Raw genomic sequence first — 27,846 nt, 5'->3', positions numbered from 1 at the left:
TTCTTGCTATTGCTGCTCCTCCTCCTTCTTTTCTATCTCTCCTTCATAGTTTTATCATTTACCTTCGCTTTTTTTATATTTCTCTCATTTCCACTCTTCATTCCTTCCCTCTCGACTCCTTTCCTCCTCCTCTTACTCCAGCTTCGTCTTCTCATACTCCTTGCTCCTCCTCCTCCTCCTCCTCCTCCTCCTCGACGAATAATTCAACCAGCGCCCGCATTATGATGTATTTTCAGCATATTAATCCATCCGCCGGGCCGTGGCATGCTGTTCTCATAATATTACGTCGCCTTGCGCTATACGGCTTGGTGCGCTGTGTTGTGCCGTGAGCCGAGCACCGCACAGTGTTATTGTTTCCCTCTGGCTCATATATCAGCCACCCTCCTCTCCTTCCCTCTCCTCTTACCCGTGGTGGAAAAAAAAGGGAAAAAAGAAAGCGTAGAAATGTCATGAAGGAAAAGATGAGATGAGTCGCTATGTTCTCGTGTTGAAAGAATCGTGTTTTGTTTTCCTTTTTTTTTTATTTTCTGTGTGGCGTATTAAGGAAGTTGTACACGAGAGAGAGAGAGAGAGAGAGAGAGAGAGAGAGAGAGAGAGAGAGAGAGACTAGTATTACAAACGCTCCAATGATTTCTAGGATCTGAGCGAAGTGTTTTACTGTGTTAAGTCGCCGCAGTGTCCAATTCTCCCACTAAAAGAACCAACACAACCTCTTCTCTTTTACTGTCTTATGTTCCACCTTGTTAGTTTCCTTCCTGGCATTTCCCTCAATCACGTACGCACCACACACACTGCTCGCTCACTCCCTCCTGTTAGCGCCCAGTCAACAGGGAGCTATAAAAACGAAGATTAGTAAAAATATATGGTTAGGTATAATAGGTGGAAATAAGATAGGCATGTTTTATAGAGGGACTGCCGCGTGTAGGCCTAACAGCTTTTTGCATTTTTGTTTATTTTCTTGTTACTGTTCATCTTGTTTTGTTTTTCTTTATTTGGTATCTTCTCTCTTTCTTATTCCTGGTTTATTATATTTACTTTATTTTTCCATGTCTCTCTCTTGTTTTGGCTATTTTATCTTCATTCTTGTTTCTTCATTTTTTTTTTTTTATATATATTCGTTTTCGTCGATTTTCGTTTAAATTCTTCCTGTTTCCTTCTTTTCTATGTACATTATTCCAAGTGTTATTTTTATTGATTTGCTTTGTTATCTCTTTTTATCAATTTCACTTTACTCTTTATTGCTTCATTTCTTATCTTTACGTCCCTCGTTGATGTATTTCCCTTTGTATCTTGTTCAATCTTTCTACAGGGTGGGGCGCGGATATTTCCCGATTTAAGAATGAAATAAAGACCTATTCACACTTCACAATTCTCTATTCTTCTTTTATGCCTTTCACACAACATGGGAGATTTACTTTTACACTGTTTTAAAGACAATATCTTTTAAATGTCCACCTCCATTGTCAATACACTGATTCAGACGATTTCGGAAGCTTTGGTCTACTCTCTCCAGCATGTTGAGCGGTATATTGGCTATTTCAGTTCGGATGGCATTCTGTAGGTCTTCTAGGGTCTGTGGACGGTCGTTATAAACCAGGGATTTGAGATATCCCCACAGGAAATAATGACAGTGGGCTAAATCAGTGTCTCCCCACACTGCACGCATTTCAATGGGATTCCTGAGAGAAGCTTTTCCCGACCGACTGATTTCCCTGAGAGGAGACTTAAACTGGCCTGCGCGCTCACCTGATTTAGCTCCCTGTGATTATTTCCTGTGGGGATTGGTTTATAACGACCATCCACAGACCCTGGAAGACCTGCAGAACGCCATCCGAACTGAAATAGCCAATATACCGCTCAACATGCTGGAGAGAGTAGACCAAAGCTTCCGAAATCGTCTGAATCAGTGTATTGACAATGGAGGTGGACATTTAAAAGATATTGTCTTTAAAACAGTGTAAAAGTAAATCTCCCAGGTTGTGTGAAAGCCATAAAAGAAGAATAGAGAATTGTGAAGTGTGAACAGGTCTTTATTTCATTCTCAAATCGGGAAGTATCCGCGCCCCACCCTGTATCTTTATTCTTTACTTTTTATATTTGCCTCATTTTAAATTCATCTTCTATATTTTTGTTCTTTCCTTCATAATTTTTTTTTACTTTCGTTATTGTTGTTTTCTTTGTCATCTTTTCATTTCTTCTAGTTACGATTTTCCATTTTCTATTTGTTCTTGTTATTTTCCTTCTTAATTACTTCATTTTGGATTATATTTTTTCTTCTTCAGTATTTTTCTTCTCTCCTTTAGTTATTATTGCTTTTATTTTTCCCTTTACTCCTTTTAGTTATCATTATTGTTTGTGTTCTCCTTCTCCCTTTCTCATTGTTTTTTGTCTTTCCTTCATTTCTCTAAGTTGCTATTATTATTTGTATTCTCTTTCTCTCCTTTAGTTATTATTGCTTTTATTTTCCCTTCACTCCTTTTAGTTATGTCATTATGTTTTAAATGTTGGATTCCTCGCCGTGTCACATTTCCTCACGTACTTATCAAATTTCCTCTCATTACGACTATTTTTCTCCTTTTTTTCATATTCCCTTTTCGTTTTTTAAATTTTCTCATTCTATTGTTATTTCAGTGTTTTATTCAAGCTCACTTACTTCTCCTACTCGTCTTCCTATTTATCTTCTCCTTTTTTCTTTTCTTTCGTTAGTTAATTTTCTTTCATGTCAGCAACTTTTTTTTTTTTCATTTTCTTTATCAGTGTTGTGTCTAAAAAATTACTATGCCACTTACTCCAATTTACCTTCGTGTTCCTTCTATTTTACTTATTTTTCTCTCTTTTCTTCCTTTTTACCCCTTCATAATGCTCCTTATCTTCATTATTTTTTTTTTTTTTTTGTCATTCTTTAACTACCTCTGTTTATCCTCGTTTCATATTCCCTCATTTACTTACTATTTTGTTCCTATTGTCCTTCCTCCTCCCCCTCCGTCATCGTGTTCTTTTGTTTTCATTCTTTTACTATCACAGAATCCTCTTAATTCTGTCATAATTTTCCCTTAGAGGTTACTTTCCTTTCTGGTCATATTCATTTCCTTCCTTTTGTTCCTTCCTTTACTTTCCTTTATCACCACGATCCTTGCAACTCCTCCTTTCGTGTTTCTCTTCCTGTCTTCTTTGTTATAATTTTCACTGTTTTGTTATTATACATTATTTTCCTTACTTTTATACATTTATTCATTAATTTATATATTTCCTTCGTGTTCACTTTCCTTCGTTCTTTTACTGTTATTTGTATTACTGTTACTGTTTTCATTAATAGGTTATTCACTATTATTGTTTTCTCATTCTGTTATTTATCTTCACACAGTTGTCTATCTTCTTCTTCTTCGTCATGTTCCTTTCCGTTCATTCTTTCAGTGTTATCTTTTATCACTGTTATCAATATTAAAAATTTCTACTGGTCAGTTACTCTCTTTCCTTATATTTACTCTTTTTCATCTTTTCGTTACTCTTACCCGTCTTCCTTTTTCCATTTCATTATGTTTCCTTTCATTCTTCCACTCTCGTTTACCTTCCTACACTGCTTCTCTTTTTCTTGCCTTTCCTCTTCATCACATTCCCTTTTATCATTCATTCTTCCACTGTTATTCCTCTTCCTGTTCTTCCTGCTCAAAATTTCCCCCGCACGGTTACTCTCCTTCCTGGCGTAGTGGTGTTCCTGTCTCTCTCTCTCTCTCTCTCTCTCTCTCTCTCTCTCTCTCTCTCTCTCTCTCTCTCTCTCTCCGCTTTCTTCTTCTTATTGTTATTTCCATTGTTACCGATATTTGCTGACTTCCCCTCTCTCGGTTCCCTCCCTCGTGCCCTGCGGCGGCCGGCTCTTCTGCAGCGGACTTGTCGTTAATATTTTTACGTGGTTTTGACCTTTCTCCTCCTCCTCTCACTCAGTAGTTTTCCTTCCGTCCCTCCCGTGTTTCCTTTCTCCCCTCTTCTCTTTCCTCTCCCTCAGCTTTGTGTTATCTCCTCAATCTTCTTCTTTCCTCTTTCCCCTTCGCCTTTTTCTCTTTCTCTCTTTCTTTTCTTTTTTTTTTATCTCTCCATGTCTTTTCCGTCTTTGTTTTTCGTGTCTCACATCAACTGAGAGGAAGGATTATATTGGATGAGCTGGCAGCAGCAGACGTGTTGCTTCTAGTGAGGTTTTTTTGTGTTAATATAAGGAGTGTAAGATAGTAAGAAAGAAGGTTCCTCCCCACCAAACGTTTTCTTCAGCTGTGAGATTTCTGTCCAATGTCTGTCTGTCTGAATGTCTGTCTGTCCTCCTTCATTTCCCTTTGTACGTTTGTGTGTGTGTGTGTGTGTGTGTGTGTGTGTGTGTGTGTGTGTGTGTGTGTGTGTGTGTGTGTAGCTGTTTGTTTCTTTTCCTTTTTTTCGTTTGTCTGTCGTTTTTTTTCTGTTTATCTACCTGCCTGTTTGTTTTTACATTTGTCTGTCTATTCATTGCCTTCCTCTGCTTCTGCCTGTCTATTTCGCTGTTTGTGTGTCAGTGTCTCGTATTAGTTTATTTACATGTCTGTCTAGTTGGCTGACTGGCTGGCTGTCTGGCTGTCTAGCTGTCTTTTTATCTGTGTTAGTTCGTGAATATGTATGTATCTGTCTATCTATCTGTCTGTCTGTCTGTCTGTCTGTCTGTCTGTCTCTGTCTCTCTCTCTCTCTCTCTCTCTCTCTCTCTCTCTCTCTCTCTGTGTGTGTGTGTGTGTGTGTGTGTGTGTGTGTGTGTGTGTGTGTGTGTGTGTGTGTGTTCTGGGGTCTCCCTCTTTCATTTTTTCTCATTTTTTCCTAGCTTCTCTCTCTCTCTCTCTCTCTCTCTCTCTCTCTCTCTCTCTCTCTCTCTCTCTCTCTCTCTCTCTCTCTCTCTCTCCCTCCGCTTCCCAGGCCAGGTGTAAAAACAGTCAAACTTTTAATTTTTAGGAGGACAAAGTGGAGCAATAAATTCTTTTGAGAATTTATTGGAATTTGCCAACATGGGGCATTTTTAGGCTTCCCCTCTGCCTCTGTTATTGGTGGGAGTTGAGACGAGCACAGGCCCGCCGCTTCTTTTTTTACTAGTGAACAAATGGCAGTGATTGTTTTGTGCGTGCGCGCGTGACATGGAGAGAGAGAGAGAGAGAGAGAGAGAGAGAGAGAGAGAGAGAGAGAGAGAGAGAGAGAGAGAGAGAGAGAGAGAGAGAGAGAGAGAGAGAGTATAAAAAAATAATGGAATCTGCAACAAACCATCAAGCCAACACGTGACAATCTACATATGAAACATTTCCCACGCGTCATCCTCATCCATAATTCTTCTTCAAAGCTCCTCAATGACTCACCACTAAAAACCTCATTACTGAACCCATTGCATTTATCTAACACTCTATTTGAGAACCATTTCCTACTTATATCTTTCTTAAGCCCTTGCAAGAATAGAATTTTGTTTTAATAAAACAAGGCCCACTTAATGCCAGAGATATGTCAGACTGAATGGGGAAGAAAAGAGATGCATCTTGAAACTTCCCTCTTGAAAGAACTCAAGCCATAGGGATGATGGAATACAGAAGCAGTCAGGAGTCAGGGAGTTTACCAGAGAAAGAGAGAACTGATTGATAATACTGGTTAACTTGTGCATTAAAGACTTAATAAAGATGACAAAAAGAAGAAAGTCTTGTGCAGTGGGACCGTGGGAGGAGGGTAGGTATGCATTTAGCATGATCAGAAGAGCAGTTGCATGAACATAGCGGTAGAAGATAGGAAGAAATGAAACACTGCGGCGATGAGAGGAACTGAAGATTATCAGTTAGAGAAGACTTGAGACGAAAAGCTTTAGATTCCAACCTGTCTAAATAGCGGTATGAATGGAACCCACCCCTAATATATGTATCTGAAGCAAACTCCCTACATGGACGGATAAGGCACCTGAACAGTTAGCAGATGGGAGTGGTGAACCTAACCTAACCTAACCTAAGGACTCGGAACACCTAACTTTATAGAAGATGATTTAGCTAAAGATGAGATGCAAAGTTTCCAGTCTAGATTATAGATGTTCATTGTAGGAGAGGGTGCCAGTTGAGTGTCATTGAAGAAGAGGGGATAGTTATATGGAAGGTTGCGTTTAGTTGATTTATGGAGGAAATGAGTTTTTAAGGCATTTAACAAAACTTTGCCCTGATCCAATCAAAAAGTTTAAGAGAGATCAGAAGGTTGAACCCATGTTTCTTTTCCGATTCTGAATAATAATCCTTACAATTTTGTTTACGTCACCCTTATGATATCCTTCTACCACCTAAAGACCTCCATCATGTCTCTTCTTAACATTGAGAGAGAGAGAGAGAGAGAGAGAGAGAGAGAGAGAGAGAGAGAGAGAGAGAGAGAGAGAGAGAGAGAGAGAGAGAGAGAGAGTGTGTGTGTGTGTGTGTGTGTGTGTGTGTGTGTGTGTGTGTGTGTGTGTGTGTGTGTGTGTGTGTGTGTGTGTGTGTGTGTGTGTGTGTGTGTGTGTGTGTGTGTGTGTGTGTGTGTGTGTGTGTTTCTAAGCCAACGTTTCTAAGCCAATCTCTATTAATATCAACAGGATTCACTGCTTGTTTTTCCAGGACATTCACACCACGGACTCTGCATCATGAAAAGGGAAAACACTTCTACGAATGCGAATAATAATCTGACTTTTGATAGGAAGAAATAGGGAAGAACAAAATTTTCAGGAATGGTGTGTGTGTGTGTGTGTGTGTGTGTGTGTGTGTGTGTGTGTGTGTGTGTGTGTGTGTGTGTGTGTGTGTGTGTGGAACAGTAGAGGTCAGGAGCTAGGATTACTGTCATTATATAAGAGAGCTATTATGTCCGTAACGAGGGTAATACAAGTAGCAGAAGCGGAGGAAGAGGAAGACGAAAAAGAGGAGGGGAAAAAGGAGGAGGGAGGAGGATGGGGAGGAGGAGGAGGAGGAGGAGGAGGAGGAGGAGGAGGACTGGGAAAGGAGGCGACACAGCAGAAATAGTACTGTCGATAATACTACACTCCTACCTACACCTATTAACACCCTCTCACCTAGGCGTGTCCTACAGTAGTCCTTCTTTTTAGACCTTTATATTTGTAATTCTGAACCTGCCCTCGTTTTCAATCAGTAGACTGCATCCTACCCACGCCCATTGCTACACGTGTATATTCCCTCTGATTTGTCTTCGAATCCCAGTTATGCCTCTCTCTATATATTAAGATTAACAGACCCAAACATATCCTAACTTTACCTACCCCTTCCCTTACCCAACCTAACCTAACCTTACCTTACCATACCCTACCTTACCTTACTCTAACCTAACCAAACCTAACCTTACCTTAACCTACCCAAACCTACATTACCGTTTCTTAACTTACCCTAAGCTAACCTCACCTCACCTAACCTAAGCTAACCTTCCACGTAGACCTATACTGCTACATTTACGTCTTTCCTCTTTTATTCCGTCATGTTAGCAGTTCTCAGTTCAGCGTCTATTTCTACACACTGAACTTAACTTAACCTAACCTCACCTCACATAACCTCTCTACACTTTCTCTTCTACTGTATTTTTTTTTAGTCTACCCTCCCAATTTTTTTTTTTCTAGTTTTTTTCAATTAATAAAAATTGTTCATATGTTAAAAGGTTTGGTTGGTTAAGAGATATGGACTATACTTCTGATAATAACCAATGCAGAGTCCTTAGAAAACTGTAAACACCTTTTCATCTTCAAAGTAATTTAATTAACCTAACTGTACATACCAAAACTCATATATATGTACACCTGTATATGCATAATTTAACCTATTCAGTATCATGACGCGTTAGTATTTGATGTCTTTATACAGCTTCGGATATTTATGTGGGCAATTGAAATAGTGACAACTGTGGCCATTAATCTTCTGACCTCCATAGACACTTCCTGATCTCAATAAAAAAGGTCTAATCGTACACAAAACTTAAGATAAAAATGTATGTGTGTCCCAGTATTGAAGGGATTAATCTTGAACAATAATAAACTTACATCCATACATACTGAAAATAAACTTTTACCTAGCAAGACCAATATACAGACATAGAATACATCATAACCTAATCTATCTAACACAATTAAACTTACCAATCGTAGACACATACACAGCTACACATATTGAAGCTAATCTTTTCCAACCTAACCTTACAAAACTCACACATGCAATACACAGTTACGCATCTCTAACCTAACCCAACCTAACCTTAAATAACCCTACGCCACTTCCACACCTGTACACACTAATATTTCTCTCTCTCTCTCTCTCTTTTATATTATGTGAGCTTTTCACATGAATTTCTGGGCTAAAGGAGAGATACTTTTTGGGGTACCTCCTATCTCAAAGCCCACCCGCTATGAAACCATTGACCCGAGTGAAGAAGCCCAACCTACACTCGGACCGTGAACAGGATTCGAACACGTGCGCTTGGAGACCCCTCGGAACCTAAAGCACGCATGGTTCCACTGTACCACCGCGGCCCCTACATACATACTTAACACTCTCGGATCTACTCTGGGACTGATATCTAAGTGGGCCTTTTTGTTTAATCACTTTTCTTGCCCTTGATCAGATTTCCCCTGAGCTTACAAGTCACACACCTCTACACAAACAAGGCATACCACACTCAAAACTTACCGAACCTGACCTAACGAAAATCACACACACCTATGCATACATCATACCATACACACCTGGTGACTTGACAACAGGTGACTTGACATACATACATACATACATGCATACATACACAAAGCCAATCACCCACTCAGCACATCACATACAAAGAAGGCAGAAAAAAAAAAACGAGTGGCGGTCATTTTTTAATTCTTACATCGTTTTCTCCTAACTCACTAGAGAGAGAGAGAGAGAGAGAGAGAGAGAGAGAGAGAGAGAGAGAGAGAGAGAGAGAGAGAGAGAGAGAGAGAGAGAGAGAGAGAGAGAGCAAAAAAGTCAGTTTCCACTCCACAAAGGGGGGAAGTGGGGGCCAAAAAATATACAAAACTCTTGATTGGATCGCCAGTTTTGGAGGAGACCAAATACTACTGCGTGTCCAAGTCAAAGGAAGAGAGAGAGAGAGAGAGAGAGAGAGAGAGAGAGAGAGAGAGAGAGAGAGAGAGAGAGAGAGAGAGAGAGAGAGAGAGAGAGAGAGAGAGAGAGAGATCAAGACATCAGACAGAGAGAGACAGAGAGTAGACAGAAAACCAGACACACACACACACACACACACACACACACACACACACACACACACACACACACGAAGGAAGGAAGGAAGGAAGGAAGGAAGGATAGTGGGGCAGGGAGGAACATAAAGCGTGATAATGTGCAGCAAGTCATGTGCCAGGGAAGCGTCAAGGAGGCCGGCGTGCATGTAATCAGTAACTTCAGCGGTGCAGTGTTCCTGGTAATGGCGATGAAGGGAAGCAGGCAGGGGGGGCAGTGGGTTGGGGTGAGAGTGGGTGTGGAGGAGGGGGACGCATACAGTAACGTGGTGATGGTGCCGAAGAGTGAAGTTTGAAGGAAGTTATGGAAGGAAGACGCAGTTAGGAGAAGAGATGGTTTGGTTTGTTGTTTTCTTTAGGTGTTAGTGACGTTAGTGGTGTTATGTGGTACTATGGTTCGTATTCAGAATCTTTGTTCTCTCACCAAGACTATTTTTCAAGGCCACGGAGATGATTAGCGGGGTTTTCAAGAGTGTTTCTCCGGTTAACCCCTTGTGTACCATGACGTGTTTCTAAATTCATTCTGATTACTCTCTGGGGATTTTATACAGCTTCAGAAACTTATGTGGGGTGATTAGAATAGTGAAAACTGTGGCCATTAATCTTCTGACCTTCTTAGACTCTTCCTAATATCAATAAAATAGTCTTATCATACACAAATCTCAAGGTAAAAATGTATCCCAGTATTGAAGGGGTTAATAATGTGGAAATCTTGTTAATCTGCCTCTAGAACCGTAAAAACACCTTATAAAAACTTGTGTAAATTTAAATATAGCCTTTTGAAGTAGCAGAGGTGAAGCACAGGAATGTTAGAGAATACGAGTTTATGATAAATATTAGGGAAGGAAAAGTGGAAATAATTAAGAAAGCGATAGCCTGTTATTTCTCTCCGTGTTGATTTGCTATACTGATTGGAAAAGTGGAAATAGTTAAGAACGCGACAGTCTGTTATTGTCTTTCCTTGTTTATTTGCTTTAGTGATTGTTTTAGGCAGGTTAGAATGAGCTGGTTGCCCTGGCCTTGGTGTGAGGTGAAGGGGGCTTGTCACAATGTCATGATCAGCGGGCAATGTGGCGATGAAGCATAAGAGTGGCAGACAGCGTGGAAATGTTTGAGTATGCGTGCCTTTGATGGTTATTAGCGAAGGAAAAGTGGAAATAGTTAAGAAGTGACAGTCTGTTATTGTCTTTCAGTGCTTATTTGCTATACTGATTGGAAAAGTGGAAATAGTTGTGAAAGCGACAGTCTGTTATTTGCTTTAGTGATTGTTTTAGGCAGTTTAGAAAGAGCTGGTTGCCCTGGCCTTGGTGTGAGGTGAAGGGGGCTTGTCACACGATCATCGGGCAATGTGGGGCTGAAGCATAAGAGTGGAAGAGTGCGTGGAAAATGATCAGGTAGCCGAGCGGAAATGAAGCACCATCCTTGACCATCTATCCCTGCTCGAGTAGATTCGTCAATGATACAAAACTCCAGCTCAACTATGCTTGTCTGGGAAACTGTTGAATAAAAAGCACCTGGTCACCACACTCGCCCACTCATCACGTGACAAGGGCTTCAGTGGGGGGGGGGATGGTATTAGACATAAGTGTTAATTTCGTAGTTACTTTTTATATGATTTTGTATTCAATTGTGTGGTTTACACTTGTTTATAATGAGGGTTTGAAGCCTTTTATATTAAATTAAAAGGGTCACACTTGCTTACAATGAGGGTTTGAAGTTTGTTATATTCAATTAAAAGGGATACAATTGTATATAACGAGGGTTCGAAGCTTTCTGTATTAAATAAAAACAGTTACATTTGCATATAATGAAGTTTTGAAGCTTTTTTATATTAAGTGGTTACAGTTGCATATAATGTGGGTTTGAAACTTTATATATTTAATTAAAAAGGTTACACTTACATATAATGAGGATTTGAAGCTTTTTATAATCAATTACGTGGACTACACTTGTATATAATGAGGGTGATCAATATAACACATTTATAAGCTGGGGTCCACTGAGTCTAAGCTCATATGATGAACGTTTGATACATTAGTTAATCGTCAGTATTTGGTATTATGGACTGGTAATTCATTCGTACATAGGAGGGGAGGTTAGGAAGGCAATTTCATACACAGTAAAGATAGTTAAGTTAGGTTGATTTGTACAAGAGACGGTCATTTAGTGGAAGGTAGTTAGGGCTAATTAGTAAGATCATAATTTTATTTACGGGAAAGGTCGTTAAGCTAGGTTATTTGCACAAGAAAAGATAATTTAGTGGAAGGTAGTTAGGGCTAATTAATAAGATCATAATTTCATTTACGGGGAAGATAGTTAAGTTAGGTTAATTTGTACAGTAAGTCATTTAGTGGAAGGTAGTTAGGAAAGGTTTGTTGATTTGTAAAAAAAAAAAAGAGTTTACTTACAAAGATATTAGCATTTGTATGTAAGAAAGTTAGGGTAGGTTATGTAAATCTGTAAAGAGATTGGTAATATATTCATCTAAGGAAAGGTAGTTGGATTATGTATTTAGATAATTTAAGTTAGATTTTTTTTTTTTTTTTTAGCCTTTCAATACTGAGACACATTTTTTACCATGAGTTTTGGTACGATTAGACGATTTTATATTTTACATTTGGAAGGATCTATGAAGGGCAGAAATTAATGGCCAGACTCTTCACTATTCTAATCCTCAAATAAGTTACTGAAGCTCTATAAAATCACCAAAAAATATATAAATAAAAAAAATAAATAAAAAAATAAAAAAATAAATATGAAAAAGTCTCCTGGTACTGAAAGGGTTAATATGGCAATGATAACGAGTGATGTTCCTAAGTTTTTGGAGATGCAAGAAGATATCTACGGTATTTCTATGGATCAGCGAGCGTAAAAAGCGACAGTAACAAGTAATATTCAGTCTATTCGTTATGTGAGCGGAGAATACTTTACGAGTTAACAAAAATGTGGTATTATTAGTCCTACTTCTCTGTCCTTCGTTATATCAAGAAATGTTAGTAATTTTTTATGTAATAATAAAAAAGTAATGAAAAAGAAAATAATGAATGCAACAACACCATAACTAAAAGCATAATCCGATAACTTCATCAACCTTCCCACAACCACCACCACCACCACCACCATAACAATCTCCTTTAACACGCTTATGAGTGGTCGCTATGGGGAATTTCTCCTTAGTTGCCTTAATTACTGACAATTACCTCTGTACTGGGTAGTCAGGAGTATTCACCTTGAGTCTGCCACAACAGACTTATTTCGAACCGTTTCTTTCTACGGCAATCAATTCATATTATATCCTAACACACTGACTAAACAATTACATCATCCGTAATGTTTCAATAGAAGTTAACAAAAAATATTGATATAATTCACAGCAGTAACTCCTCCATTATCCCGAAATAGCAAGTTTTTTTTTTTTTATGTAGGGAAGAGGGCCAGCCAAGGGCAAAAAAAAAAAAAAAAAAAAAAAAAAAAAAAAGTTAAAAAAGGCCCACTTGAGTGCTGGCTCTCTAAAAAGTGCAAAAAGTGCCAAAACCGTCAGCCAGAATTAGGGGTGCAAATGCCTCGATACCTCCCTCTTAAAAAAAGACAAGTAGTAGGAATTCGGAAATACAGATGCAGGGAGGGAGTTCCAGAGTTTACCAGTGAAAGGGATGAATGAATGAGAGTACTGGTTAACTCTTGCATTAGAGAGTTGGACAGAATAGGGATGAGAGGAAGAAGAAAGCCTTGTGCAGCGTGGCCGCAGGAGGAGGGGAGGCATGCAGTTAGCAAGATCAGTAGAACAGTTACCATGAAAATAGCGATAAAAAATAGAAAAGGATGCAACATTTCGGCGGTGAGAAAGAAACTGAAGACAGTTAGTGAGAGGAGGGAGTTGATGAGACGAAGAGCTTTCGATTCCACCCTATCAAGCAAAGCTGTGTGACTGGAACCCCCCTAAACATGCGAAGAGTACTCCATACACGGACGGATAAGGCCCTTATACAGAGTAAGCAGTTGGAGGGCGAGAAAAACTGTCGGAGACGCCTCAGAACACCTAACCTCATAGAAGCTGTTTTAGCAAGAGATGAGATGTGAAGTTTCCAGTTAAGATTATGAGCAAAGGACAGACCGAGGATATTCATTGTGGAAGAGGAGACAGTTGAGTGTCATTGAAGAAGAGGGATAGTTGTCTGGAAGGTTGTGTCGAGTTGATAGATGGAGGAATTGAGTTTTGAGGCATTGAAAACTACTAGATTTTCTCTGCCCCAATCGGAAATCTTAGAAAGATCGGAAGTCAGGCGTTCCGTGGCGTCCCCGCGTGATCTGTTGACTTCCTGAAGGGTTGGACGTCTCTGAAAGAACGTGGAAAGATGTAGGGTGGTATCATCAGCGTAGGAGTGGATAGGGCAAGAAGTTTGGTTAAGAAGGTCATTAATGAATAATAGAAAGAGAGTGGGTGACAGGACAGAACCCTGAGGAACACCACTATTAATAGGTTTAGGAGAAGAACAGTAGCCGTCTACCACAGCAGCAATAGAGCGGTCGGAAAGGAAACTTGAGATAAAGTTGCAGAGAGAAGGATAGAAGCCGTAGGAGGGCAGTTTTGAAATCAAAGCTTTATGCCAGACTCTATCAAAAGCTTTTGATATGTCTAACGCTACAGCAAAAGTTTCACCGAAATCTCTAAAGAGGATGACCAAGACTCAGTAAGGAAAGCCAGAAGATCACCAGTAGAGCGACCTTGACGGAAGCCATACTGGCGATCAGACAGAAGATTGTGAAGTGACAGATGTTTGAGAATCTTCCTATTCAGGATAGATTCAAAAACTTTAGACAAGCAAGAGATTAAAGCTATAGGACGGTAGTTTGAGGGGTTAGAACGGTCACCCTTTTAGGAACAGGCTGAATGTAGGCGAACTTCCAGCAGGAAGGAAAGGTAGAAGTCGATAGACAAAGTTGGAAGAGTTTGGCCAGGCAAGGTGCAAGCACAGAAGCACAGTTTTTGAGAACAATAGGAGGGACCTCATCAGGTCCATAAGCCTTTCGAGGGTTTAGGCCAGCAAGGGCATGGAAAACATCATTACGAAGAATTTTGATTGTAGACATAAAATAGTCAGAGGGAGGAGGAGAGGAGGACAAGCCCAGAATCGTCCAAGGTGGAGTTGTGAGCAAAGGTTTGAGAAAAGAGTTCAGTTTTAGAGACAGAAGAGATGGCAGTGGTGCCATCAGGATGAAATAAAGGAGGGAAAGATGAAGAAGTGAAGTTATTTGAGATGTTTTTGGCTAAATGCCAGAAGTTTGAGAGTTTGAGTTTGAAAGATTTTGACATTTTCTATTTATGAAAGAGTATTTGGCAAGTTGAAGAACAGACTTGGCATGATTCCGGGAAGAGATATAAAGTGCATGAGATTCAGGGAAGGCTCAAGTACCTTTTGTGGGCAACCTCTCTATCATGTACAGCACGAGAACAGGCTGAGTTAAACCAAGGTTTAACTCAAGGTTTAAAAACTTTCCACACCGCTGAAAAGAATCAAGAACACACTTATTCCTAATACCAACCTGACAACAATGATTCTTTAAATATTCACTATAATTATTCACATCACTAACACGTGGCTAAGGTATTACATTATTTACTTTTTTTTTGTCATAAGAGATTTTCCTTTAACTCGATAGACAATTCAGTAAATGTTTGGAGATGAAGAATATTGATGAAAAAATTATGTATGAGTGGATAAAGTGATAGGCAGTGCATTTACCACGGTAACATGACGGGTGATCTCCTCAGTCATTCGCCAATATCCACGATCGCATTGGATGTTACTGCTTGCCGAAGTGCCCCAACAAGTCCCCAATACGTGCACACTTTCACTACACACATGGCTATTACAGCATCATAAATCCGTCGTGGAAGGTGGAGGAGTCTGGGCAGCAGCGGCGTGAGTGACTGAGTACCAAACGATAGTTCGAACAGTGTTTCGCCTCTACAGTAAACGATGCTTTGAAGTTCATGCAGTACTTATCATCAACTGACGATACAACCTCCCCCCATCTCTCTCTCTCTCTCTCTCTCTCTCTCTCTCTCTCTCTCTCATGAAGGAGCAACAGTACCACTTCTTTCTTTTTCCCTCAGTGAATCTTCGTTACAGTTTCAGAGTAGGCGATGAAAACCTTCTTCATAATCATGGTTCTGAATCTTCTCCTCTGTCTCTCCCGCAGCTGCTGACATACAACCAGAAGTACAGCGAGGAGCCCACCATCACGGCCCTCAAGCAGGAGATCGCCGAGGCCTACAAGGGAAAGTAAAGGCGACTCCTGGACACACACTAACAGCTTCCGATGAGTGATTTGACCCTCCACCACCGCCACTACCATCAGTACAACCAACACCAGCACCACCACAACCATGATGAACGCAACGCCTCCAGACATACAGATATTTCAATGACCCCAAAATGACATGCTGCACGAAGGAAATATTGAAGTTAAATCATATACAGCCAATAACAAAACGAGTTAAATGCATAGCTAGATTAATGGTAATGGTAATAGCAGATACTAAACCTAAAGAAAACCTAGAACTTAAATAATCATTCTAGTAACCACTCTGAGACATCCTTTCTTGTTCTACAGCCACCACCACACTTCCACAGACGCAGATATTATTTTAGTGACCTCACAATCACATACTGCACGAAGTAAATATCAAAGTCAAACTGTATACAACCAAAAACAAAAGGAGTTAAACGCATAGGTGTACATTTGTGGTAAAACAGTGAAAGCATAAAACTAAACCTATAAAAAAAAGGAAATATAACGGAACATATAAACAACCATTTTGATATTTGTCTTATATTTCCATTGATTACTAGCCATTCTACACCCTCCTACAAACACCGTACTGGATAGAAAATGCGCATTGTGTTATTCTTGTTCTCTACACTTGTTGCAGATGCTTTATAAAGATTCCATACATAATTGTGAGTTGCCGTCCATCGTATCGAAAGGGCTAGACCAATAAATGCAGTAAAGAACCATTACGAGAATCACATCAAGCGAAAAATACGAAAAATGAAAATGATGCAGTAAAAAAAAAAAAAAAAAAAAAATACCAACAGAAAAAAAAAAAAAACCCAAGGAATACTAACCAAAATACTGACACAAAAAGAAGAATACACAACACTAGAACCAAAATACTAAAATAGGAGAAGCAGAAAACATTACCAGATTACTAAAACAACACCAAAAATCAAAGAGAAAAGTGAGAAAACTTAAATTAAAACAATACTTAAGACACAATGAGAGAAGCACCTAGTCTTTCCGTGCATGTGTTGCCCGTGTTACCTTTCCTCTGCTTCCGTGAGTCGTGAAGCAGCCGTAGCCAAGGTCACTCGGAGTCTTTCAAGGTCAAGATCAAGATTAAAATCAGCTCACTGTGTCTGATACTCGTAATGGTCTTTCTGTATTGTCTGGTTGAGTTTACACCTTTTTTTTTTATTCCTAGGACACGCACGCTCACGCACACGCACACGCACACACACACACACACACACACACACACACACACACACACCTGGCGGCTCCATCACATCTTTGAGGAACTCTTGTATGGACAGGTTAATTACTTTCGCTTAAGAGGAGGAGGAGGAGGAGGAGGAGGAGGAGGAGGAGGAGGAGGAGGAGGAGGAGGAGGAGGAGGAGGAGGAGGAGGAGGAGTCAAAAATATGAATTTGAGGAGGTTAATAAGGAAAGGGTAACTCTGGAAAAGGAAGTAAGGGAGGTGATGATCACAAAGCCTCTTCCTCTTCCTCCTCCTCCTCCTCTTCTTCTTCTTCTTCTTCTTCTTCTTCTTCTTCTTCTTCTTCTTCTTCTTCTTCTTCTTCTTCTTCTTCTTCTTCTTCTTCTTCTTCTTCTTCTTCCTCCTCCTCCTCCTCCTCCTCCTCCTCCTCCTCCTCCTCCTCCTCCTCCTCCTTTTGATGGTCTGTAATTCAACCCAGCCAGACCTTCATTAACGTGTCTCACCTTCCAAGTCTCTATCGTTCACCTAATACTCTCTCTCTCTCTCTCTCTCTCTCTCTCTCTCTTAGATTCATAGATAGTTAGTTCACTGGCTCGGTGGATGGATGGCCAAAATATAGAGAAGGAAGGAAGGAAGGAAGGAATTAATAAAAGGAAGCTTGAGGAGTGACAATAACAGTGACAATAAGGAACGTGATAGTAGTATTGTTGCTTTAGTTCTGTGATGTGATTACCTGAATAACTGACGCCTCTAATGTACAGGAGGGAGGTGCGCTACAATAAAGGAAGAAGCATGACAAAAAAAAAAAATAAATGTGTCTCTCTGTCCCTCTATAGACACAAGTGGTGGTGGAAGCCGAGCGGTGTATAGCTGGAAGAGACTCAGGTAATCATTGGTATACAGGTGAGAGGTGGACACTGGACAGGTGTACGCAGACAGGTAAGTATGAGTGTTTTTTTTTTTTATTCATGCAAGAGGGAAAGCCGGCCAAGGACAACAAAAACTGCAACTTAAAGAAGAGTATATTGTAGGTAGGATTAGCTTTTGTTTATGTTCATTGCATGTAAGAGTAAGGTTTACGCGAAGGAGGAAGAGAGGACGACGATGGAAGGAAGAAATGGTGGAAGAAATAACTACAAGAAAAGAAGAAAATAATGATGGTGATGATGATGATGATGATGATGAAGATGACAATAATAATAATAATAACAATAATAATAATAATAATAATAATAATAATAATAATAAAGAAGAAGAAGAAGAAAAAGAAAGAAAAGAAAAAAAGAGGAGGAAAACCAGGAGGAGGAGGAGGAGGAGGAAAACAAGGAGGAGGAGAGGAGGAGGAGGAGGAGGAGGAGGAGGAGGAGGAGGAGGAGGAGGAGGAGGAGGAGGAGGAGGAGGAGGAGGAGGAGGAGGAGGAGGAGGAGGAGGAGGAGGAGGAGGAGGAGGAGGAGGAGGAGAACAACAACAAGAACAAGAACAAGATGAACCACAACAAGAACAAGAAGAACCACAACAAGAACAAGAAGATGAAGAACAAGAACAAGAACAAGAAGAAACTGAAAAGAAAAAGAAAAAGGAAAAAGAAAAAGAAGACAAAGAAAATAGAATCAAGCTGAAATGTACTGAAAAAACAAAACAAAAAACAAGCAGAGAGAGAGAGAGAGAGAGAGAGAGAGAGAGAGAGAGAGAGAGAGAGAGAGAGAGAGAGAGAGGCAATGATCTTACAAAAGCCCCGAGGGGAAACTGAACCGGCATTGAATTACAACTACGAACAATATTTACGGCACGATGCTCGCCGCCCTCCAAAACTCAGCAGACTCAGCACTCACATCAGCGCCTCCTCCTCCTCCTCCTCCTCCTCCTCAGGCTATTGCTGACGAAGGCCCATACTAAAGGAAGGAACTAGATCTCTTCCCCCTCTTTATCCCCTTTTCCTCTCTCTCTCTCTCTCTCTCTCTCTCTCTCTCTCTCTCTCTCTCTCTCTCTCTCTCTCTCTCTCTCTCTCTCTCTCTCTCTCTATCTATCTATCTATCTCTCTGTCCTCTTTTTTTTCTCTTCCTCCTCCTTGTCCTCCTCCTCCTCCTCCTTCTTTTCTTCTTCTTCTTCCTCCTCCTCCTCTTCCTCTTCCTCTTCCTCCTCCTCCTCTTCCATTTACTATATATTTTCCAGCTTATCTTCCTTTTCCTCCCTTATATCTATATCCGATGGTTGGTCATCTATCAACGTCTACCGCCACCTATTTATCTCCTTGCCTACCTATCTATCTATCTATATGTTTTTTTTTCTATTTATATCTATCTATTCATCTAGCTATATATATATCTATTTGTTTTCCTACATATCTATCAATCTAATTTTTCTATCCATATGTCTACTAACTTGTCCACTTACCAATCTTTCTATGTAACTAATTATACATGTACCTATCTATCTATCCATTTATCTATCTATCTATCTATCTATCTATTTATCTATCTATCTATCTTTCTACACATCAGTCTACCTATCTATCAATCTTCTTTCATTTTTGTCTGCTTGCCATCTCTCTCTCTCTCTCTCTGTGTATGTGTGTGTGTCTATCCGTCTTTCTATACGTATGCATTTATGTATGTATGTAAATATGCATGTAATATGGATAGAGAGGAACAGGTAGAAGCTCCAGTCACCCGGATGTCAGCCAGCCAGCCAGCCAGTCAGTCAGTCAGTCAGTCAGTCAGTCCGTCTCTTGACCTGAGCCTGCGCCGTAAGACTTTCCCCCTTCCTTGGCACAGCTTATGAGAAACATCCTCCGGCGCCTTCTGATCCAGTATTTGAGGTGCATTAACCTTCAAGCTACTGGGTTTTCCTTATAATCACCTGTGTAATGGTTTTTTCATGCTTGTGTTTGGAGTTATTACTAGTTTTTGAGGGTTTTCTTTTTAATACAGGAGGGGTAACTGGTCAAGGGCAGCAAAACATGATACTAGTCCCAATGTTGCTAGTTCCCTAAAAAGTCAAGTGAGTTATCCAGAATTGAGGGACAGTGGTTGTTACTATTTTTGGGGGGTTTGTAATGATGGAAGGGAATATTAGCTATTTTCATTCTAAGGCACAGGGGGAACTTTTCTTATAATTACTTGTAGTTAGGGATGGGAAAATTAGCTATCTTCATCATCTCCTTTTTCTGTTTTGATTGGTTAACGTCTAAAGCACAGGAGAGTTTTCCTTATAATTAGCTGTGTAGTCGTTTTTAATACTAGTTTCTTTGGGGTTAATATTTATTTTAGGGGTATTTGTTGTTAGGGAAGAGAAAATTAGCTATCTTCATCTTCTCCTTTTTCTGTTTTGATTGGTTAACGTCTAAAGCACTGATTTTTTTCTTATAATCACCTGTGTAGTGGTTTTTAATACTAGTTTCTTTGGGGTTGATATTTATTTTAGGGATATTTGTTGTTAGGGAAGAGAATATTAGCTATCTTCATTTTCTCCCTTTTTGTTTTGATTGGTTAACGTCTAAAGCACAGGGGTGTTTCCTTTATAATCACCTGTGTAGTGGTTTTCTATAGCTGTTTCTTTGAGGTTAATACTTATTTTAGAGGTATTTGTTGTTAGGGAAGAGAAAATTAGCTATCTTCATCTTCTCCTTTTTCTGTTTTGATTGGTTAACGTCTAAAGCACTGATTTTTTCTTTATAATCACCAGTGTAGTGGTTTTTAATACTAGTTTCTTTGGGGTTTAATACTTATTTCAGGGTATTTGTTGTTAGGGAAGGGAAAATTTGCTATCTTCATCTTCTCCTTTTTCTGTTTTGATTGGTTTAACATATAAAGCACGAGAGTGTTTTTCTTTATAATCACCGGTGTAGTAGTTATTGATATCAGTTGTGGGGGCTAATACTACTTTTTAGGAGTGTTTGTAGTTAGGGAAGGAAAAATTAGCTATCTTAATTTTCTCCTTTTTTTGTTTCGGTTCGTTAACGTTTATACGACTGGTTAGTTTTCCTTATAATTACCGTATATATTTTTTTTTTTAATATTAGTTTTGCGGGGATAGTTTCTTAATTGGGTTTTTGTAGTTAGAAAACAAAAAAATTAGCCATCAATCTTTTCTACACTCTTGTTTTTTTTTTTTTATTTCTATTTATACCATGTGGGCTTTTCACGGGAATTTCTGGGCTAAAGGGGATACTTTTTGGGGTACCTCCTATCCACCCACTAGGAAACCCTTGCCCCAAATGAGGAAGCCCAACCTACACTCGGACCGTGGACAGGATTCGAACCTGTGCCCTTGGAGTTCCTCGCACCCCAAAGCACGCATGGTTCCACTGTACCACGGCGGCCCCTACATAACACTGTCGGATCTGCCAGGGGACTGGTATATAAGTGGGCCTTTTGTTTAATCACTTTTATTGCCCATATTGCCCCTCTTACATAATAAAACACTAATCTAATCCGAACTAACTTAAACGTACAAGTCACACACCCACACACAGGATTCGAACCCGTGCCCTAGGAGACTCCTCGCACCCCAAAGCACCCATGGTTCCACTGTACCACCAGGCAGTCATTCTTGTCATCATCTGTATAACTTGTGTAGATGATAGTTTTGGAGAATAGTTTCTTAATACAGTTACGGAACAATGCAATTAACTAACCCTTTCTCTGCAGTTGTTTTAATGCGTTGACTTCTATATCATTTTCCTTATAATCGTCTGGGTAGCATTTTTAGCGGCTTCTTTTTACAATACTGCACTCTCTGAATTGAATTTCTATAGTCTAGGAGAGATAACATTTACTAACCTATTGTTCTTCCTAGTTAATATGGCAAATTTTTCTTATCATCGCCTATATAATCTTTTTCTGACATTTACTTTTATACTACAACTTCTGGATTAAATGTAGGTAATCTTTGAAAGTTAGAATTAATCTCTTGTTCTAATTTTCCTTGTGAATGGTAAAGCTGGATTTAAAAAGAACGCGATGGAAAGGAATTGATTAAGAAACTTTTTTTTCCGAGGACAAGTTCCTGATTAAGTTTCTATAGTCTAAGAAAGCTAAAGTTAACTAACCTCTTATTCTCACCGTTTCTGTTTTTTTTTTTTTTTTTTTTTTTTTGCTGTTTTTTTTTTTTTTTTTTTTTTTGGGCATAGGTGATTTTAATGACATTAGGAAGGGTTTATGGAGGTCAGAAGATTAATGACCAGAGCCTTCACTATTTTAATCCCCAGCCAATGTTAGGTTTCATTCTCTTCGGTACTGGGACGCATTTCTATCTTGAGTTTTGGGCATAGGTGATTTTCTATGCTGATGATACCACCCTGCATTATTCAACAGCGTTCAACAGACGCCCAACCCAACAACAATTAAATGACTCAAGGCGAGATGCTATAGGACGCCTAACTTCTGATCTTTCACTTGTTTCTGATTGGGGCAGAGAAAACCTGGTTTTGTTCAATGCCTCAAAAACTCAATTTCTACAACTATCTACTCGACATAACCTTCCAGACAACTATCCTCTCTTCTTCAATAACACTCAACTTCCCTCTCCTCTACATTAAACACACTCGGTCTATCCTTCACTAAAAATCTAAACTGGAAATTTCACATCTCTACTCTTGCTAAATGACATTAGGAAGGGTTTATGGAGGTCATTTTCTCTCCCTCCCAGCTGCTTGCTCTGTACAAGGGCCTTATCCGCCCGTGTATGGAGTATGGCTCTCATGTCTGGGGGATCCACACACAGCTTTACTAAACAAGGTGGAATCTAAAGCTTTTCGTCTTATCAACTCTTCTCCTCTAACTGACTGTCTTGATTCTTTAAGTCACCGCCGCAATGTTGCATCTTTATCTGTCTTCTACCGCTGTTTTCATGCTGTCTGCTCTTCTGAACTTGCTAACTGCATGCCTTCCCCTCCTGCGGCCTCGCTGCACAAGACTCTCTACTTCTTCTCATCCCTATTCTGTCCATCTTCCTAATGAAGATTAAAGACCAGAGCCTTCACTATTTTAATCCCCAGGTAAGTTACTGAAGCTATATAAAATCACCAAATAGTAAGCAGAATGAATATGGAAATGCATCATTGTGCTGAAGAGGTTAAGGACGATATATGAAGAAACTTGTTAAGACAGGCATTCTATTTTATACAGCAGCCTCTTGATAAATTTTCTGAACATTAAGGTAGACAAAATTAGAAACTCTCTTGTTCTGCCTAGTTTCTTTGGTGCACTAACTCCTTCACTACTAAATAACCTTTCTGATTATCATATTACCTTTCAAGACATTTAATTTTGTACTATTATCTCTGTTTTATCTATTATTTCCCTTTTTTGTAGTCTAGGAAAGATAATCAACTAACCTCTTCACTGCTGTATTACATCCTCCTACGATCACTTATACATCCTTTTTAAAATACTGACACTGTCTCTCAATTAAACTTCTATAATGTGAGGACAGGTAAAAGTCTATCTCTTCTCCTCACTTTTCTATGTACAGTGGATGTAACACACAAAGGTTTTTTTGGTAGGATGGTTTATATATTGTCAAAGAACGTCAATATCTCCTACGATACCAACATTTTGTATAATACTTACGTAATGAAGCAGTTTTTTTCCAGATTTAGTTGCCCTTAGCCAGCACTCTTACATGCGAGAAAAAAAAGGAGAGAAAAAAAAAACTAAGTAGGTCAGTCAATTCTTCAACACTCAGGAGACGGAAGCAAGGACGGCAGCAAATCAATCAGTCAGTCTCTCCATCCCTTGGGAGTGAAGGAAGCAGAGACGAGGACAGTAAGAGATCAATTAATCATTTAACTCCCCAGCAGGTAAGGTGGCGATGGTGAAAGTAACAAGGGAAGAACTTCACCATATCGTGTTTCTCCTCATTCCATTTTAACTCCTTCAATACTGGGACACATTTTTACGTTGGGATTTGTGTACGATTAGATCATTTTATTGACATTAAGAAGGGTCTATGGAGGTCAGAACATTAATGGCCACTGTCTCCACTATTTTCAATCCCCCTAACCTAACCTAACCTAACCTTAACTAACCAACCTAACCGAATAGTAAGCAGAATGAATATGGAATCGCGTCATGGTACTGAAGGGGTTAATGCTTTATCGACTTCCTGTGGGGTGTTGGGAAATCACGATTGTTGCCTGCATACTTAAAAAAACAAATATATAAGTGGGAAAAAATAAGAACAAGCTTATTAATACAAAGGAAACAAGGCAACTACGAATCAAGATATATGTAAGATATTGACACTTTTGGTAAAGAAATGCGACGCAGTTATAGGAAGGAATAATATTGATGATGATGATGATAATAACATGATGATGATAATGATAATAATAATAATAATAATAATAATAATAATAATAATAATAATAATAATAATAATAATAATAGTGATAATAATAAATAACAACAATAATGATAATGACAGCAACAACAACAACTGCAACTACAACAGGCAATAACATAGTAGTAGTAGTAGTAGTAGTAGTAGTAGTAGTAGTAGTAGTAGTAGTAGTAGTAGTAGTAGTAGTAGTAGTAGTAGTAGTAGTAGTAGTAGTAGTAGTAGTAGTAGTAGTAGTAGTAGTAGTAGTAGTAGTAGTAGTAGTAGTAGTAGTAGTAGTAGTAGCAGTAGTAGTAGTAGTAGTAGTAGTAGTAGTAGTAGTAGTAGTAGTAGTAGTAGTAGTAGTAGTAGTAGTAGTAGCAGTAAAGTATCATTATCTCCAGTAATAAACGATATCAGTTACATGATAATAAACACACGTTTAAGCTGGTGTGTGTGTGTGTGTGTGTGTGTGTGTGTGTGTGTGTGTGTGTGTGTGTGTGTGTGTGTGTGTGTGTGTGTGTATGCGTGCAAGTCTGTTCTAAATTCACAAAGTCCGCTTGTCATCGTCCATTACACGCAAACCATCAACAAAAACAAACGAACACACACACACACACACACACACACACACACACACACACACACACACACACACACACACACACACACACAAAAGCCTGGAAAAATAACACCTGCATGATTAAGAAAAGGAACCTGTCTCTGGTATAAGAAACTTTCATCACCCTTGCCTTCTTGCCTTGACATGACCTTCACCTCCTCTCCCCCGCCGTCCTCCTCCTCCTCCTCCTCCTCCTCCTCCTCCTCCTCCTCCTCCTCCTCCTCCTCCTCCTCCTCCTGACCTTCGCTTTGCTCACCCCTTCGTATCCAATCGTGAGGTGAGAGTGAGTGTGAGTGTGACGCTGGAAACTGGAAAGCTGATTTCTGATAACGAGAGAGAGAGAGAGAGAGAGAGAGAGAGAGAGAGAGAGAGAGAGAGAGAGAGAGAGAGAGAGAGAGAGAGAGAGTATAGGGGAGGGTAGTAAGATATGAAAACTTTAAGCGTGGATTCCGTTTTCTTTTTTTCTCTCATGTTCTTTTCAATAACTTCTGTAACTGAGGATTACTGCTTCTCCTACTACTATTACTAATCTTTTTCCTCCTCCTCCTCCTAATCCTTCTAATCCTAATCCTTCTCCTCCTAATCCTCCTCCTCCTCCTCCTTCTACTTCTCCTCTTCCTCCTCCTTCTTTTCCTAATCCTACTTTTCCTCCTCCTCCTTCTCTTACTACTTCTACTACTACTACTACTACTACTACTACTACTACTACTACTACTAAAAAGCACAGTTAAGTTTCGATACCTCTTTCGATAAAATCATTAGTACAACAAATAAAAGAGAAACCTTCACTAATAACAAGGACGGTAGGAAGGCAGTGTTTGCAAGTGTAGGCTCAGAGGATAGCCTTGGTTCCCTCTCCATCACACACACGAGTCTCGGCAGTGCTAGCTCGTGCAGTGACTCAGTTTCTCTCCCTGGAAAGCCTCATGTGGTAGCCCTGGGTGATCTGTTTAACCTTCCATACCATGACGCGTTTTCATATTCATCCTGGTCGCTATTTGGTGATTTTATTCAGCTTCAGACTCATGTGGGGTTTAAAATAATGGAGATTGTGGCCATTAATCTTCTGACATCCTTAAACCCTACCTAATGTCAATAAAATGGTCTAATCGTGTAAAAAATCTCAAGGTAAAAATGTGTCCCAGTATTGAAGGGGCTCATTCAGTCATCTTCGTACTTGTCTCTTTTCCTTGGAGTGAGATTATGAACTAACTTCTCTTTCCCCTTTTTTGTTTTGATTTCGTTTTGTCTGGTTTTATTGATTTTTTTTTTCCTTAACCTGTATTATTCATTTTTTTTTCTGGGGGGGCGCTCGTAGCTAGTTTCCTACAAACACAAAAATTAATAATTGAATAGATAAATGAATAAGTTAATCAAATCGTACAATCCTCCAGCAGGTCAGCACGGTTCTCTAGTCTCTACACATCCTGACGTGTCTCTATTATTTCCTTCACTAACTGCACCTCTGTCGCCCCGTCACACAAGGAAATAGTTAAAGTTTCCAGAGAATCATACATAAAGGAAGGAAGAACTAAAGGCACAATTACGAGTGAAAAAGCAGCGACAAAAACCCAACCAGGTATCAAAGCGCAACGTGACGCCTGGGTGACAGAAACACGGTGATCACGCAAGGCAACGCTCACCGCTTCCTTCACTGCCACACGTCCACCTTTCCTTGCTGCAATAGTGGTGGTCATGTAAAATAAACGTATAGTCTGCTACAGTAAAACCTCTGCCAGTCCTGCTCCATATACGCAATAGCAACGTGTGTCACTACATATCTTGATGAAGGCTGTTGTTTTCCTATGATTAGTTAAACTCCTCAGGGAACCATTAATGCCCCAGCTACGTGACCTTCCTTAACCTGAATAGCAACTCAGGGATGGTATATAAAACCCAGGGCAGATAATGAACTAAACCTCTTTCAGCATTGGGGCGCATTTTTACCACGAGTTTGAGTATAAGACGATTTTATTTACATTAGAAAGGGTCTATGGAAGTCAGAAGATTAATGGCCAGAGTATTCACTATTCTAATCCCAACATGAATATCTGAACCTGTTTAAAATCACTAAATAGTAAGATGAGTGAATATCAAAACTCGTCGTAGCATTGCAGGGGTTAATAAAGACACGTTTTGTTGAGTTGGATTAAGACAGACGGACAGCCAGTAGGGTGAGTGGAGGAGGTGAGGGATGCCTTTGTGAGGGAACTATAGAGGCATTGCTGCTGATGATGATTATTACAGAAGTGGCGAGGCATCAAGTGGCTGTCCATAATGCATTTGTCCTCCACATGTAAAGGTAAATGTTGGAATCGATTCAGTGATCAGTTGGTACCGAGTCAATAAGTCATTAATTTAGTGTGAACGATGATTAGTTTATTGGCAGGGATGATAGTGAATATAGGGTCTTATACGCGGACTGTCACGTGTAGACCTTCTGACTTCTTGGAGTTTCCATTAACCCCTTCAATACCGGGACACATTTTTACCTTGACATTTGTGTACGATTAGACCATTTTATTGACATTAGGAAGGGTCTATGGAGGTCAAAAGATTATTTGCTACAATCTTTACTATTTTAATCCCCACATAAGTTTCTGAAGCTGTATAAAATCATCAAATAGTAAGCAGAATGAACATGGAAGCGCGTCATGATACTCAACGGTTTAAATGTATGCTTCTCACGTCATTTGTCGATAGCCGCAGCACACGTGTTCCTGACGCCACCCACGCACTTCTCAACTAAGGTCGATGGTTTATCATTAAGCTGCCGCACTGCCCTCCAATGTGCTTATCGTATTCTCTCACTCGTAAGACCTCTGATAGGGTGACACGCTTTCCACGGCTCTGTTTCCTAAGACGATTACCACCAGATCAGAGGGATGGACACTGAAGGAAATCAACAAACGCACCAGACGTGAGTGCCGCGGTTTATTAAACTTCTGACCATCATTTCACACTGCCACGTCCTACAGCCGAGTGCAGGTGGTGGACGCCCTCCCTCTTCACTCCACAGACTCAGGTTGTGGTGACGCTGTTGTTCTCCTATCCTTTAGGCTTATCTGAAGCTGCACAATACAGTGTGCGGCGGTTGGGTCGCTCAGTGTGTGAGCGTGGCGCACGCCACGCCG

The 27,846-nt window shown here is 39.8% G+C and overlaps 1 protein-coding gene and 1 long non-coding RNA gene across 2 annotated transcripts in view; one reads left to right on the top strand and one right to left on the bottom strand.

Annotated features, from left to right (window-relative positions):
- The window catches only part of LOC123518880, a 461,886-nt gene extending 445,526 nt beyond the window's left edge, over positions 1–16,360 (top strand). The window contains exon 5 of the mRNA XM_045279931.1: positions 15,471–16,360. Coding sequence (XP_045135866.1) covers positions 15,471–15,557 — 87 coding nt within the window. The 3' untranslated portion in view covers positions 15,558–16,360. The remainder of the gene's footprint in view (positions 1–15,470) is intronic.
- Positions 1–27,846, bottom strand: part of LOC123518881 — a 129,416-nt gene that overhangs the window by 21,301 nt on the left and 80,269 nt on the right. The window lies entirely within an intron of this gene.

Source organism: Portunus trituberculatus, chromosome 44, assembly GCF_017591435.1.
Source record: "Portunus trituberculatus isolate SZX2019 chromosome 44, ASM1759143v1, whole genome shotgun sequence".
NCBI lineage: Eukaryota > Metazoa > Arthropoda > Malacostraca > Decapoda > Portunidae > Portunus > Portunus trituberculatus.
This window is presented reverse-complemented; position numbering and strand designations above follow the sequence as displayed.